Here is a 15,403-nt window from a genome sequence, read left to right as displayed (position 1 = left end):
AGCAAGTGTTGACAGCTAACGTTGTGTTGGAGATGGTGACGAGGGCTGGGTATAAACAAGAACAAGCAATTGTTCACAGTACACGTGGTATTAAAGGAGGTGACGAGGGCTGGGTATATACAAGAACTAGCAAGTGTTAACAGGACAGGTTGTTAGAAGGGATGACGAGGTCTTGGTATATACAAGAACTAAGATGTGTTGACAGTACACGTGGTATTAGAGGAGGTGACGAGGGCTGGGTATATACAAGAACTAGCAAGTGATGACAGTTCACGTGGTATTAGAGGAGGTGACGAGGGCTGGGTATATACAAGAACTAGCAAGTGTTAACAGGACAGGTTGTTAGAAGGGATGACGAGGTCTGGGTATATACAAGAACTAGCAAGTGTTGACAGTACACTTGGTATTAGAGGAGGTGACGAGGGCTGGGTATATACAAGAACTAGCAAGTGATGACAGTTCACGTGGTATTAGAGGAGGTGACGAGGGCTGGGTATATACAAGAACTAGCAAGTGTTAACAGGACAGGTTGTTAGAAGGGATGACGAGGTCTGGGTATATACAAGAACTAGCAAGTGTTGACAGCACACGTGGTGTAAGAGGTGGTGACGATGTCTGTGTATATACAAGAACTAGCAAGTGTTGACAGCTAACGTGGTGTTGGAGATGGTGACGAGGGCTGGGTATATACAAGAACTAGCAAGTGTGGACAGTACATGTGGTATTAGAGGAGGTGACGAGAGCTGGGTATATACAAGAACTAGCAAGTGTTGATAGTACACGTGGTATTAGAGGAGGTGACGAGGGTTGTGTGTATACAAGAACTAGCAAGTGTTGACAGTACAGGTGGTGTTAGAGGAGGTGACGAGTTCTTGGTATATACAAGGAGGTGACGAGGTCTGGGTATATACAAGAACTAGCAAGTGTTGACAGTACAGGTGGTGTTAGAGGAGGTAACGAGTTCTTGGTATATACAAGGAGGTGACGAGGTCTGGGTATGTACAAGAACTAGCAAGTGTTGACAGTACACGTGGTGCTGGAGGTGGTGACGAGGGATGGGTATATACAAGAACTAGCAAGTGTTGACAGTACAGGTGGTGTTAGAGGAGGTGACGAGTTCCTGGTATATACAAGGAGGTGACGAGGTCTGGGTATATACAAGAACTAGCAAGTGTTGACAGTACAGGTGGTGTTAGAGGAGGTGACGAGTTATTGGTATATACAAGGAGGTGACGAGGTCTGGGTATGTACAAGAACTAGCAAGTGTTGACAGTACACGTGGTGCTGGAGGTGGTGACGAGGGATGGGTATATACAAGAACTAGCAAGTGTTGACAGTACACGTGGTGCTGGAGGTGGTCACGACTGCCAGGCATGTACTTCGACGTGAAAATATTACATTAGATTACACTGGAAGTATTATCTCTTATGAAATGTGTTGGAAAGGAATGCTGCGCAGCCTACTCTAGTTCACAGCTGTTTGATTGCCTCACACACTGTCGCGAGCAGAGGTCATGGACTACATGTTTAGATAAAAGCAAATGTTGAAACACCATCTTTGTAGTGTGGGACACGAGACGTGATTTTGGAGGATGATGTGAAGCTTCTGTATATACAAGACGTGTCGCATGTACACATCGTTATTCCGATACAGTGAGTGAGTGAGTGAGTTGGGTTTAATGCCGCTTTTAACAGTATTCCAGTTATATCGCGGCGTGTCAGCTTAAGGTGGGAGGAAAGCCCGAAGTGATGCAGGTCTCAGACGTTTACCCCTTCGGTGAAACCGACGAGCACAGGTATGGTGCTGACAAACCTCGGGGCGAACCGGGATTCGAACTCACAATCATAGGTTTCTGGCTTGCCCAAGGGACGCAACTCTGCACAGCGAATCGCAGCGCCTTAGACGACTGGGCCACCTGTGCCCCCTGATACACTGAGTGAGATTTCTCAGTTCGCTATACACGTCACTAATTAGTGATAGATGGGCTTTTCGGTCATCAGATATCAGTTCGCTGTATCCGTTAGTTCGCTGTAGAAAGTTCGTTATATACGTAAATTTTATATGATATTATATAGGAGATAAATCGGGGATTTTGTAACAGTTTGTTGTATCCGTTTGTTCGCTATATCCGTTTGTTCGCAATATCCGTGTTCTAATGTATTCCTACTGCATCACTATAAGACCTGAGTATTATAGGCCTAGTTATCGACCCGTTCGGATTTCGTCCCACGCAACATTGGAGAGGCGACAAATGGATCGGGAGGTCAGGCTCGGTGATTTGGTTGATACCATGTCATCGTATCCTGTCTACGAGGACGTTGATCATAATATCAAATACCGATGCTCATGATGTCAATCACTGGCTTGTCTGGTCCAGATTCGACCATTACAGGCCCCCGTCATATACTTAGAGTATTGACGAGTGCGGCGCTAAACAGGCAAACAAACAAACAAACAAACTAAAACAAAGAGAACTAAATCAACATTGCTAGAAGCGCTCGTTATATCTCTAAGACGTGTCCAGTCTGTGTAGTGTTGGCTGCAGATGTAGTTGGTGTCATGATGAGGTTGTGTTGTGGATGCAGGTCATCCTCAATTATCCAGGGTACTATATATCCATCCTTTGTGATATATACCCTGGACCCATTAACCATCAACGTTTCGTTTCGGAAGTGACGTGACCATATCAATCTCTCGTATCACAAATCAGCACATCATTTTTCTCTCTTATAAGAGTAATTTGATTGGAGAGATATTTTTAGTGTCATTGTAGGATATAACAAACTAGATGGAGATATAATACACGCTTTAAGTAGCTTTAAGTTAAACATAATAGAACTTATCGTTGTACCCACGGAAGAATGTGTACTCGACAAATATACTGAACCGCAAAGGAAACGTCACCATGGATAGATATATGAGAAACCGCATTTGTCCAAACACTGTAAACATACTTTGAGACATATTTAAAAGATGAAACTTGGCAAAACTGATCATCAAGGTTGAAATTAATGTCTCAAATGTTCTTAAAGTGAAACACAACTTCTAGTCTCTGAGAAGATGGCCTCACAAGTCAGTATCTCGTGTGTCCGCCATGTGTATTGATGACTGCCGTGCAACGTCGATACATGGAATGGTTGAGGCGGTTGATGAAGGCCATAGGCACTTGAGCCCACACTCTGAGGAACGCCTGACGCAGTTCAGCTGCAGTTGTCGGCCTTGGTCGGACGTCATTCAGCCGTCTTTGAAGCTCGTCCCACAGGTGCTCAATGGGATTTAAGTCGGGACTGATGGCAGACCACTGCATGGTTTTGATGCCATTCTGCTGGAGAAAGTCTCGTCATACTCTCGCAGTGTGGGCACGGGCGTTGTTATGCTGAAACTCGTGGTTGCGGCGACGTGCGAAATGAGGTATGGCGTGTGGTCTCAAGACTTGATCAATGTACCGAGATGCTGTGACACCATTGCCTCTCCCTGGACCGTTGTTCTGGAAGACCACAGGGCCGACCTTCTGTGCAAGACCAATTCCACTCCACACCATGATGCTCTGACCACCCCACGAGCCTCTCTCAACAACACAGCGTCGCCAGACTCCCTCTCTGCCATCTGCTGTTGAGATACAGTAACGACTGTCGTCTGAGAAGAGGACTCTTCTCCATTGCTGGTGGCGCCAATGCTGGTGCTGTGTTGCCCACTGAAGACGGTCCCGGCGATGACGTGGTGTCAGAATGGGTCCTCGGTGTGACCTGTGACAGTGGAGGTGTCTGCTCGTCAATCGTCGACGCACGGTGTCCGCAATAATGTGTCGCTGGTGTGTCCCCATGGTCTGTCGAGCAGTTTCCGCAGCAGTAACAAAGCGATCTTGAAGATGCTGTCGTACAATCTGACGATCCTGACGTCGGGCGGTGACCCTTGGTCTTCCACTACGTGGTCGGTCATCTGTTGTGTTGGTGGTCTGGTACCGTTGCTGGAGTCTGTATATGGTCCTTACGTGGACTTGAAATGTATTGGCTACTTGCAATCGTCCAAGGTCTTGGTGTCGCTGATTTCTTGTCAATCTTGGCATGTGGTAGCAATTCAATAACGAACCAATGTTATCCGATCTGGCTGGATTGTTATTGGGCAAGAAATGGGGGAACGCATGTGCATTTCAATTTGCACGGAACTCACGTTACCATGACCGTTGCCGTGATGCGTTTGGGCGATCGGTTTTATTGTCATCTGCTTTGTATTTTTATCATCAATTTCATTTTTCCGGACAACGTAATGTTAAATTTTTAAAAATAAAAAATTACCCAGATATTTAAATGACAACTTTTCATGTAATGTTACTTGGGGTGACGTTTCTTTTGCGGTTCAGTATATTAATGTTTTAATATTCGTCAAATTGATATATAATCAATATTTACGGACCCTGCAACAGTGTTATAAACAAAACTCAGCTGTGTGTACATCTCTGGCTATTCCCATGTTACCAGAAACTAATCATCATGCAGTCTTTGGTCAAAACTTGATCCTGGACCAGGCAACAGGAATTAACGGAGTGTCACTTTCTCACATGGAACTATCTCTGTGTGTTACTAGTTACTTCAACCAATGTCATTTATAAGCAATAGGTCGTGACCATGATAACTGTGTAATGGGTCATAAAAGCTTCACTTACAACGTGATCGCAGTCTGTACTGCCGGGTCGAACTATCGCATCCCCTCCTGGAGTGTTCTATGTAGAAACCATGAGCGTGTGAGTATGTGTGAGTGTTAGGGTGTGTTTGTGTGTGTGTGTGTGAGTGTGAGTGTGAGTGTGTGTGTGTATGTGTGTGCGTGCGTGCGCACGCGTGTATGTGTGAGTGTGTGTGTGTGCGCGTGCGTGCGTGCGCACGCGTGTATGTGTGAGTGTGTGGATGTGTGTTTGTTAGTTAATGTGAGTGTGTGTGTATGTGATAGTGTGTATGAGTGCATGAGTGTGTGAGTATGTGTGAATGTGTGTGTATGTGTGTGTGCGTGTGAGTGAGTGTGTGTATGTGTGTGTGCGTGCGTGCGCACGCGTGTATGTGTGAGTGTGTGTATCTGTGAGTGTGTGTATATGTGTTTGTTAGTTAATGTGGGTGTATGTGTGTGTATGAGCGTGAGTGTATGTGTGAGTGTGTGTGTGAGAGTGTGTGCGTGTGTATGTGTGATTGAGTGTGTTTGTTAGTTAATGTGTGTGTGTGTGTGTGTGTTAACGTGTGTATTAATGTATGTGTGTGAGAGTATGTGTTATTGTTAATGTGTGAGTGTGTTCGTGAGTGTGCGTATGTTAGTGTGTGTGTGTGTGTGTGTGTGTGTACGGCGTGTGTGAGTGTATGTGTGATTGAGTGTGTATGTGACGTGTGTGTGAGTGTGTCTGAGTGGGAGTGTGTTTGTGTGTTAGTGTGTGTTTGTACGGCGTGTGAGTGCAAGCGTAATTTATTATGTCTGTGTGTTAGTGTGTGTGTGAGTGAATGAGTCTGTGTGTGTTAGTGTTAGTAAGTGTGTGGGTGTGTTTGTTATTGATACGCATCCTGAAAACCTTCACACTTTGTAGACTGTGTTGTCATAAATCCAAAACATGGAAGTATTGTAATTCTGATTCATAAAAAAACCAACAATTGGTGCCTTTCATTGTAGTATGTAAATGTTTTCTCATGTCCTATCTACGCAGATCCAGTGGTCCAAATATTGGGCCCTCACAACACCGGACCTTCGTACGTCATCACCTCATCTTCATTGTCGACCAACACAGTGGGACCCCTCCTACCCACTCTGACAAACAAAACACATTTGGAATGTCGATCACGATGTTTTATTTCACAGTGGACATCAGTTGCCGTGAGCTGTAACACAGTTGGTGTAGAGCTGAAACATACGAAGTGTTAACACGTCTCATAGTGACATAGTGAGTGGTTCACGCCTCTCCCACTGTAGTGTGGTAGTGTGAGTGTGCGGGGGGGTGGGGGGTGGGGGGTGGGGGATGGGGGTGGGGGGTGGGGGTGACACCGAATGGGGAAGTCAGTAAAATATGATACTAGAGGATGCGCCCGTCATGGTTTATTCTCCCTGCAGTGTTTTTTTGTTGTACGATAACCAACTCCCACTCGTCGTATGTTTCTTAAATACGTTTTAATAAAACATATTCCTAAATGAAAACCTTTGTACTTTGTTATTCAATCTGTTGTGAAGTAATCATGAACGATGTATTTGGATCCAATGTGCTGAAAAGAATCCATTTACCGGACACCTTCGCCATTTTGTCAGAGATGTATACGAGATATATCCTTGACCCGTGAAGATCAGGGGTAGAATAGGTCTTCAGCAACCCATGCTTGCCGTAAAAAGCGATTATGCTTGTCGTGAAAGGCGACTAACGGGATCGGGTGGTCAGGCTCGCTGACGTGGTTGCTACATGTCATCGATCGTGCATCGATGCTCATGATATTAATCACTGGATTGTCTGGTCCAGATTCGGTCATTTACAGACCGCCGTCATATAGCTGGAATATTGCTGAGAGCGGCGTTAAACAACAAACAAACATGCCAGCAGGACAGAAAAGCAGAATGAAAAGTAATGCATGACCATATATTGTCGTTCAATTTATTTATTTTTGCTGAGTGCGGCGTTAAACAACAAACCAACCAACCAACTTGGTGACGGAATTTCAGTTGCCATTCGTAAGTAAATGACGTTTTGGTTACCTAAGTGACCAAAATTACTACCTGTTGGTTGAGGTGTGACCTCCTTTGATGTAATTTATCAGATTGTTGCACACCTTTATGGAATTTCTATTTTCCGGTCATTTTCGACATTAGGTTTTAATTGTCGATGTTTATGCTTGCCTTTTGATATTTATTTTGGATTTGTTATTACATTGAATCTAGTTACACGCAGAGTTGACTTATCTGCTTCAAATAAACTTGGCAGACAGGTGATGATTGATCATTAAAATGTTTTATAGGTGTTCGGGCAACTAGGCCCATTTACACCTTGCCCATAATAAAGGTTTGCTAAGTACCTAGATCTTTTATAAAGTATCAAAACTGCCACACGCTTAATGTAAGCGAGAATGACATTCTGAATTGGTGAACACTATAGTCAATATTGAGAACTGTTAGAGACTCCACCATTGCCTTACGCTGATTAACATACTTTTGGCAATAAAAAATGAGCTACATTATCAAGCTGATTACACACTGTACAATGTGCAGAAATGTCTTTATTAATAGCATTTAGATAAGCTCCAAGACCACAATGCCCAAGACGAAGTCTGGTTAAGAGAACATCCTCTCTTTGATTATTTCTAGTTATGTGTAATTTAGTGACAAAAGGATCGATGCCAAACAGAATACGTCCTTTTAAGGAAGATGCCCATCTTGGCTGCCATTTTGTTTTAGCATGGGTCATACTGACGGTTCCTAACTCTTCGGGAGAAGGTAAAATCGTTGGCAGATAGGTATCAGGGTATCACTCAAAAATGTATTGTTACGTGACTTACGTTCATCATGTAGGTCCTGAACTCTGCGATCGAGATTTCCCCATTTCCTGCAATACATAAACCGTTGTCAAGGGTTACATAGAGGGGAGACATCTAATATGTTCAGCCGTTCCATCCATCTTTCTGCTTTAGAGACTGTCAAGGCCAAAGTTTTCACATTTTCTGAAACTGGCGACAAAGTGAGAAACAATGAAGGACTATTTGTGTTCTGTGTTTTCATTTGAACGAATCGAAATTTCCGAATTAGGGGGTAAAGACACGAAGCCGAACTGCTTTAGAAAGGTGGAATCTGATTTGATCAAGAACCTACAAATCCTTCACTTTGATTGGGCGTTAGTACCTCAAGATTAATGTGACCTGTTATCTACTCACAGAGAGGTATTGTCCTCCTAACCCCCCCCCCCCCCCCCCCCCCCCCCCCCTTCTCCCCGTTCCTCGCCCCTTTCCTGTAACATAAAAGAGACATGAATGAACACCCACCGTCAGTGTCGAGATTTTTTGACAAAGCGACGAGGTCACAGGTCACTGTCGGTCAGACTGTTGTCGTGTTCACGTCGAAATTGTGGAAGAGATAGCCAACAAAGTTGCGAACGTCGAGGTAGTGCCGATGCCTTTGTTTTACAAACTCTTCCTCTGTGATACTTCCGTTTTCTGGAACAACCATAATATTTTCGTAAAACCTAAGGCATAATTATCTTTTCAAATATTTCTGCACCAATATTTTCACTCTTGATGCGTCTGTGCTAAGTTAGTGTAAGAGAGAGAGAGAGAGAGAGAGAGAGAGAGAGAGAGAGAGAGAGAGAGAGAGAGAGAGAGAGAGAGAGAGAGAGAGAGAGAAGAGAGAGAGAGAGAGGTTGGTGACTAAGGAGCTACGGTGTCGAATGGGGCCAGGGTATTTATCATTGTACATGTACATATATCATACACTTGAATTCTTGTCAGACACAGAATACTGCTTCAAGGCACACAATGACTGTCCTTTTACAACATACTATCAAGCATTCCAGCAAAAAGGTTTGTTTTGTGTAAAATTATATTATATTACCCATACGGGTCGAAGGATCGTGTGTAAACGCCTTCCGATAATTGCACATGTGCATTCAGCGATTCTCAACGTTGGGTGTTCATTTGAAGCCATAATACGTCACAACGCTTACTGTTGAGTAAAGCCAATATAACGTCATCCATTGTTCATCGCGACACACATTGATTACATCACGTCATCTGAACAATAGGCATCCTTCAGTGAAGTGTTCCTGCGATAAAGTACACTTTTTGAATTACGTCATAATGGACTGACGTCATGGCGCTGTTCAAGTTCCATCCTTGGTAACACCGTTCTTTCGTTATTGTCAAGCAAGATGGCGCATCCACGTCAATTTTCGGTTAAGGGAGTTTCTTTAAACTTGCATAAATATATGTAGTCAAATTATAAACTTTACATTTTTAAAACTGATCCCATGTATGATATATAAGGGACAAATGTATCAGAGAAGGTAATTTTTTAATCATTTATGTCCAAAGAAGGATTTTATTAACGGTGGTAACCATAGTTTGTTCCAAGCACCTACGGTATTCGGTAATAACATCAACAGTTTAAATCATAAGTCCTAATCACGAGAATCTGATGATGGCACACAAGTTAAGTAGCGTGTATGGCCACCATGTGCGTTGACAACTGCCACACAACGCCTCCGCATGGACCTTGTGATGCTTGTGAACACATGATTGGGAAGACGACGCCATTGTTGCTGCAAAATGGTGCCAAGATCTTGCACATTCTGTGGTTGGTTCTGGAGAAGTGCGCAGACTTCTGCCAAGACCATCCCAGACGTGTTCGATGGGCTTGAGGTCGGGAGACCTTGACGGCCAGTCCATTACGTTGACTCCCGCATTCTGAAGGAAATTCCTTGTCAAAATTGCTGTGTGGGGTCTGGCATTGTCGTGTTGGAAGATCAACCTGGTCCATGTGCTGCCATAAAAGGCAGAAGTTCTGGTGCCAGTACCTGGTCGCGGTAAGCAGCAGCGTTGAGGTTGCCACGGATGACAAGAAGCCTGGAACGTGCATTGCCACAGAAAGCACCCCACACCATGACACTTCCGCCTCGAAATCTGTCAACGTCCTGTACACAACACTGGGTGTAACGTTCATGACGGCGCCTCCACACCCTCGCCCTACCATCAGCAAATCGAAGATTAAATCGGGATTCATCACTGAAGTCGACTTGATTCCAATTCCTCTGAGTCCATCGTAAGTGCCGCTGTGCCCACAATTGACGTTGACGTCTGTGTAATTGAGTCAAAATCGGCCCGCAGTATGGCCGTCGTGCTTGAAGGTGAGCAGTTCTCAGACGGTTTCGAACAGTTTGCACACTATGTCTACCCCTAAACTGTTCATTTCTGGTTGATGTAGCCGTCAAAAATCGGTTACGGAGGTGACGTAAGACAATCTGACGATCCTCTGCATGTGACGTCACACGTGGTCGACCTGGCCGAGGGCGATCAGCGGTGGTACCCGTTTGCTGTAGACGCGTCTGTAAATCATGAACAGTCCGTCGACTACAACCCATCGTCCATGAGACTTCAGCTACGGACGTTCCCGTCTGCAACATGCCGATGGCACGTTCACGTTGCACATTTGAAAGGCGTGGCATGACAAATGGCCGTAAAGACTTTTGTTTCTTGTGTTTTTCTTTTTTTGCTAATGACTGCTAACAAGTATGGCTGAAAACACGTGCGGTATTATGGCTACACGACCGCCCCTTAGGATTGTGAAGTTTTTAATTTGGTTCAGTATATTTGAATAATATACGTGGGAAGTAATATGGCAAGATGATGTCAGTCATATATAAAGCCGCAGGCATCTCCCAAACATACATACACCACTGTGCCCGTGCCAAAGCAGTCTGAAACTGTCCGAGGCGGGCGTTGGTGCTCTAGGAATTATGTCTGTCTCTGGGTAAGGGAATGAGCATCTTCACGAGGCAAGACAATTAACTGACTATAAAAGTCCAGTTTCCACCCTTGCCGAACTGGGCTGCAGGTGTGGAGTTATATTTGGTTGACTAACGAGTCTATGCATAGTCCAATCAAAATCGCGCACCGAATCCAAAACCGGTTCGTAAACTGTCATGCAGATTTTGGTCGATGCAGGATTTGCACAGCATGTGCACCGCAACTCGTTGTCAACAGATATTTTCCAAATCTTTTCAAGTTTTCAATCAAGGTCCTCACGTGATTCGATGTACTTCGCGATGTAAGACTCGTTTTCTCACAATATAGATCTTGATTGTCGATCATATCCTCTTGACTGGGCGCCGCCATTTTGTTTGAAGCAAATGCAAGTGATACGAGAGGTGGAATCTGATTGGTCCATAGGAGAGGCATAGAAGAGACTTAACTCGTAACAGCCACTGGTGACGCTACGATCGTGCCCAGGAATTCCAGCCTGATTCGGCAAGGGTTTTAACTGGACTTTTAAAGTCAGTTAACTCTCTTGCCTCGGGAAGATGTGGAATGAGCAATCCTTGATAGGTTTCATAACCACCTGTTAGTCAGCATACGGCATTTAGCAACATACTAAAGTCAAGCGAAACGGCCGCTGTTGGAGTCACGTGATTAAATTAAAGCAAATTAATATGAAAACTTAAATTAAAAATTCCACTTATTGTTGTATAAGATTATGGGTAAACAATAAATGTAATATGACCTATTCAAATAATAAAACTTCCCATTTTAGTGGTGTATTATTATGTCTCAAACGTAAAATATGCGTCTTAACGTGAGGGTGCAGGCAATTAGGTGGAAGAGCCCGACAATGAGACCTGTTCGAGGATTTTAAGTTTACGTAACTGGTCATTACAGATTTGATTTTAAACTCAGCTTCAATATAACATGAGGTTAGTCTTAAAGTCGGCCTCTTTGAAAAGTAATAAAGTTTGCTCTACCCCAATGTGTTGTGTAATAAAGTATTGTTTTGCCCTGAACTATCATGATGCCAAAGCTCATTGACGCAAGCAGCAAAACTATACTTTATACACTACACATGGGGTAGAGCAGTCTTTATTCTTAATTATATTTCTATAATCTACTCAAGACTCAGAATTATCTGTTTCTCGTAGCTCGTTGATTATTCTCTAAATATCCAGATTATCAAATGGCCAGTCCCTTCTTGAGATGCGATCAACATTGGCAAAATACAGTCTTGGGTCCCTTGCCGTTATTCGAGGGTTTACGGTACTGCCCCTACTAGGAAATAGGATGTCAAATTGACTAATTGATGACGATTTAGGTAAGACATGGTTGATGGAAACTATATTTGTTACCAATATGCCAGCTGTATCAAAATGGCCTGAAAATAATCGAGGGTCAGGTATGGAATCCAAGAAGGGACATTGTCGCATTGTCGCCCTCAGGGAAACAAGCGAAAAAGTGTCAAAATTAACCAAAGCGCAACAATGCGACAATGCGACAACGCTACATTTTGGCCATTTGTTGCATTGTCGCGCTTTGAATGATATTTTTTATATTACCAAAGGGCGATTACGTCCCTTTAAGGATTTCATATTCAGGCAAACCAATGACAGAAAGCTTGAGCAACGACGCGAAATTGGCCATGGCACCGAGCTTAACCACGCGATGAACTTCAATCGGTAAGAGGCGACTATCGGGATCGGGTGGTCAGACTTGCTGACTTGCTTGATGCAGGTCATCCAAATTGTGTGGATCGATGCTCATGATATCAATCACTGGATTGTCTGCTCGATTATTTACAGACCGCCGTCATATAGCAGGAATATTGCCGAGTGCGACGTAAAATAACAAATCAACCGACACTTCAGTCGACTCTTACAACAAGCATAGGTTACAGGGCACCGATTCTTATCATAATGATTATCCTACTGTCAACGTCATATCTGGCGACGAACTCCGCCTGGACCTCGGTTGGCTCCACAATGCCGTCGCCATCTGTGTCAATGTCGGCGATGACGTTGCTGATCACCTGGCTCGGGAGCAGCTGGTCATGGTTGGTGTGGTTGCAGGAGTAGTGTTTTCTGCGGGCAGAGAAGCCCCCGATGAGTTGGGGCTTCTTTCAAAATTATTCCAGTTCTAAAGTGGGCTGGAGGAAATGTGAATGCAAACGTGCCCCAGACGTTTCCCACGAACGGGTAATGGTGCGGACAACCAACTGCATCTGATCTGATATACTAGTTTATACCACCCATCCATAAACTGCACCTGATCTGATAAATAATTAAGACAATGTAACCATAAACTGCACCTGATCTGATAAATAATTAAGACAATGTAACCATAAACTGCACCTGATCTGATATACTAGTTTATACCACCCATCCATAAACTGCACCTGATCTGATAAATGATTTAGACAATGTACCCATAAACTGCACCTGATCTGATAAATGATTTAGACAATGTACCCATAAACTGCACCTGATCTAATATACTATTTTATACCACTTACCAATAAACTGCACCTGATCTGATATACTAGTTTATCATCTAAAACTGGCTCCCACAGGAGATATCTCTTGGATGAAAATCAAGCGATATCTACACTTTAGATATCGCTGCAATGAAATTACATCATAATGCTTTGCAGACCATTGTGACATCACTGGTTACCATGACGTCACAATCAAATGACATCACTAATGGCTCTGCTACTGAAGCTGTTTGCAGTACTTTTTATACCGAAGACACTGCTAATTACTGTCTACAAATTAAAAAAGTTGAAAGAATGATGTTGGATGATAAATAAAATCTCATCCTCGTGTCTTTTGATATCAAATATATCAACACTCGTTGATAAAAGTGGCAAATATCCTCGGCAAGCCTCGGAGTTTTTCCACTTTTATCAACTCTTGTTGATATATTTGATATCAAAAGACACTCGGGTGAGATTCTCTATTTATACCACTTACACATAAACTGCACCTGATCTGATATACTAGTTTATACCACTTACCCATAAACTGCATCTTATCTGACATACTAGTTCAGACAATGTACCCATAAACTGCACGTGATCTGATATACTAGTTTATACCACTTACCCATAAACTGCATCTTATCTGACATACTAGTTCAGACAATGTACCCATAAACTGCACCTGATCTGATATACTAGTTTATACCACTTACCCATAAACTGCATCGTATCTGAAATACTAGTTCAGACAATGTACCCATAAACTGCACCTGATCTGATATACCAGTTTATACCACCCATAAACTGCATCTGACCAGATAACCCAACATATGCCACGCACCTACAAGCGGCATCTGATATGCTAGCTTTGCCAGTCATCTATAAACTGCATCTCATATGAGATATAGCTTATACCACACGCAGATAAACTGCATCTGATCTGATATTCTATAACTTATACCACTCACCCATAAACTGCTACAGATCCGATTAGAACAAGGAAAACTATCATGGTTCTGAAAATTAATAAAATGGAGTTTGAGTTTGAACATTATTTATAGTAAATGGAACAGATTCATAGCATCCAGTACACCTGGTGTTGGGGGGGGGGGGGGGGGGGGGTTGATAGCGCCTAGTAGATACAGAAGGTAACAGGTCTGGACAGCGCACCTGGTGTTGGGGAGTTTGACAGTGCTCAGTAGATACAGAAAGTAACAGCTCTGGACAGCGCACCTGGTGTTGGGGGAGTTTGATAGCGCCCAGTAGATACAGAAGGTAACAGGTCTTGATAGAGCACCTGATGTTGGGGGGGGGGGGGGGGTAGCGCCTACTATATTCTGCCCTTCATGTGTTGATGAGAGATATTTAGAGATTCGTTAGATAAAACTATCCTACCTTTAAGTTACCAACTGACCCGTGAAGATCCGGGGTAGAATAGGTCTTCAGCAACCCATGCTTGCCGTAAAAGACGACTAACGGGATCGGGTGGTCAGGATCGCTGACTTGGTTGATGCATGTCATCGATCCCAATTGTGTGGATCGATGCTCATGATGTCAATTACTTAATTGTCTGGTCCAGACTCGATCATTTACAGACCGCCGTCATATAGAAGGAATATTGCAGAGTGCGGCGTTAAACAAGAAACAAACAAACAAACAAACAAACAAAAGATCACCTGCTGGAGGGGTTTGTCATTAACTATAGGTACAGTAACAGGCAAGCGTTTGTGTTGCACAAAGCAATATTGGCGCTAAGATGATCGTAACTCCCATACTTTAGCTTACAATAGTCTTAACGCTAAGATCGCTTTGTGCAAGTGTGTCCCTGTGGGGATTCCGGGTTATAGGTCTCCATCAACCTATACTGGTCTTCTCATGGGCATTCCGGGTTAAAATAGGTCCCCAGCAACCCATGCTGGGCCCACTTGCACAAAGCGATTTTAGCGCTAAGATGATCGTAACTCCCATACTTTAGCATAGGCTTACAATAGTCTTAACGCTAAGATCGCTTTGTGCAAGTGGGCCCAGGATGAGGTTTTGACAAGAAAAGTTAGGATTCGCCACATAGCGGCATGGAAACATCAGCAACTATACCTGGAGGCCTGGAGGAGGAGAAGTACAGCTAGTGTTCCACAAGGCTGTCTGGCTGATACTACCGACAAGCGGGTGCGTTACTTCTCATTTAAAGTGTGAAGATGCGAAGGAGTGTCGTTATAAAAAGTAAACATTTGTGCAGACTTTATACACCTGTGTCTTTCACAGAGTTGTCAGTTTAATTTGGATCGCGTTGAAGTCTAAAATATGCGTGTGATAGAGGCAAGGTCACGACAACTATGCAGTGTCAATACTTAAGACGGATCTTCTGTTATTTGGTTCTCCATATATGGAAACATACTCTAAATTTTAGAAACATTTTTCCCCGTGGGATCTCCACTGATGTTTA

General features: G+C 43.5%; 2 protein-coding genes and 1 long non-coding RNA gene across 3 annotated transcripts in view; all 3 read right to left on the bottom strand.

The window, feature by feature from the left end:
• The window catches only part of LOC124120289 (calcium-dependent protein kinase 31-like), a 62,866-nt gene extending 47,757 nt beyond the window's left edge, over positions 1–15,109 (bottom strand). The window contains exon 1 of the mRNA XM_048391796.1: positions 15,055–15,109. The gene's annotated coding sequence lies outside the window, so the exon portion shown is untranslated. The remainder of the gene's footprint in view (positions 1–15,054) is intronic.
• Positions 5,803–8,033, bottom strand: LOC125377782. Its single transcript, XR_007219811.1, has 3 exons — positions 7,989–8,033; positions 7,509–7,555; positions 5,803–5,874 (listed from the first exon to the last, which is right to left on the bottom strand). It is a non-coding gene; the product is annotated as an uncharacterized LOC125377782 (long non-coding RNA).
• Positions 8,036–15,141, bottom strand: LOC125377781. The gene is made up of 4 exons (XM_048391798.1): positions 15,063–15,141; positions 13,929–13,976; positions 12,411–12,562; positions 8,036–8,159 (listed from the first exon to the last, which is right to left on the bottom strand). The coding sequence occupies exons 2-4, from the start codon at positions 13,970–13,972 to the stop codon at positions 8,041–8,043; spliced, it is 315 nt and encodes a 104-aa protein (XP_048247755.1). The 5' UTR covers positions 13,973–13,976; positions 15,063–15,141; the 3' UTR covers positions 8,036–8,040.
• Positions 15,142–15,403: the final 262 nt, after the last annotated feature.

Source organism: Haliotis rufescens, unplaced genomic scaffold (assembly GCF_023055435.1).
Source record: "Haliotis rufescens isolate VD_foot unplaced genomic scaffold, xgHalRufe1.0.p SCAF_99, whole genome shotgun sequence".
Classification (NCBI taxonomy): Eukaryota; Metazoa; Mollusca; class Gastropoda; order Lepetellida; family Haliotidae; genus Haliotis; species Haliotis rufescens.
The sequence above is the reverse complement of the archived record's forward strand: the minus strand, read 5'-3'. Positions and strand labels throughout refer to the sequence as shown.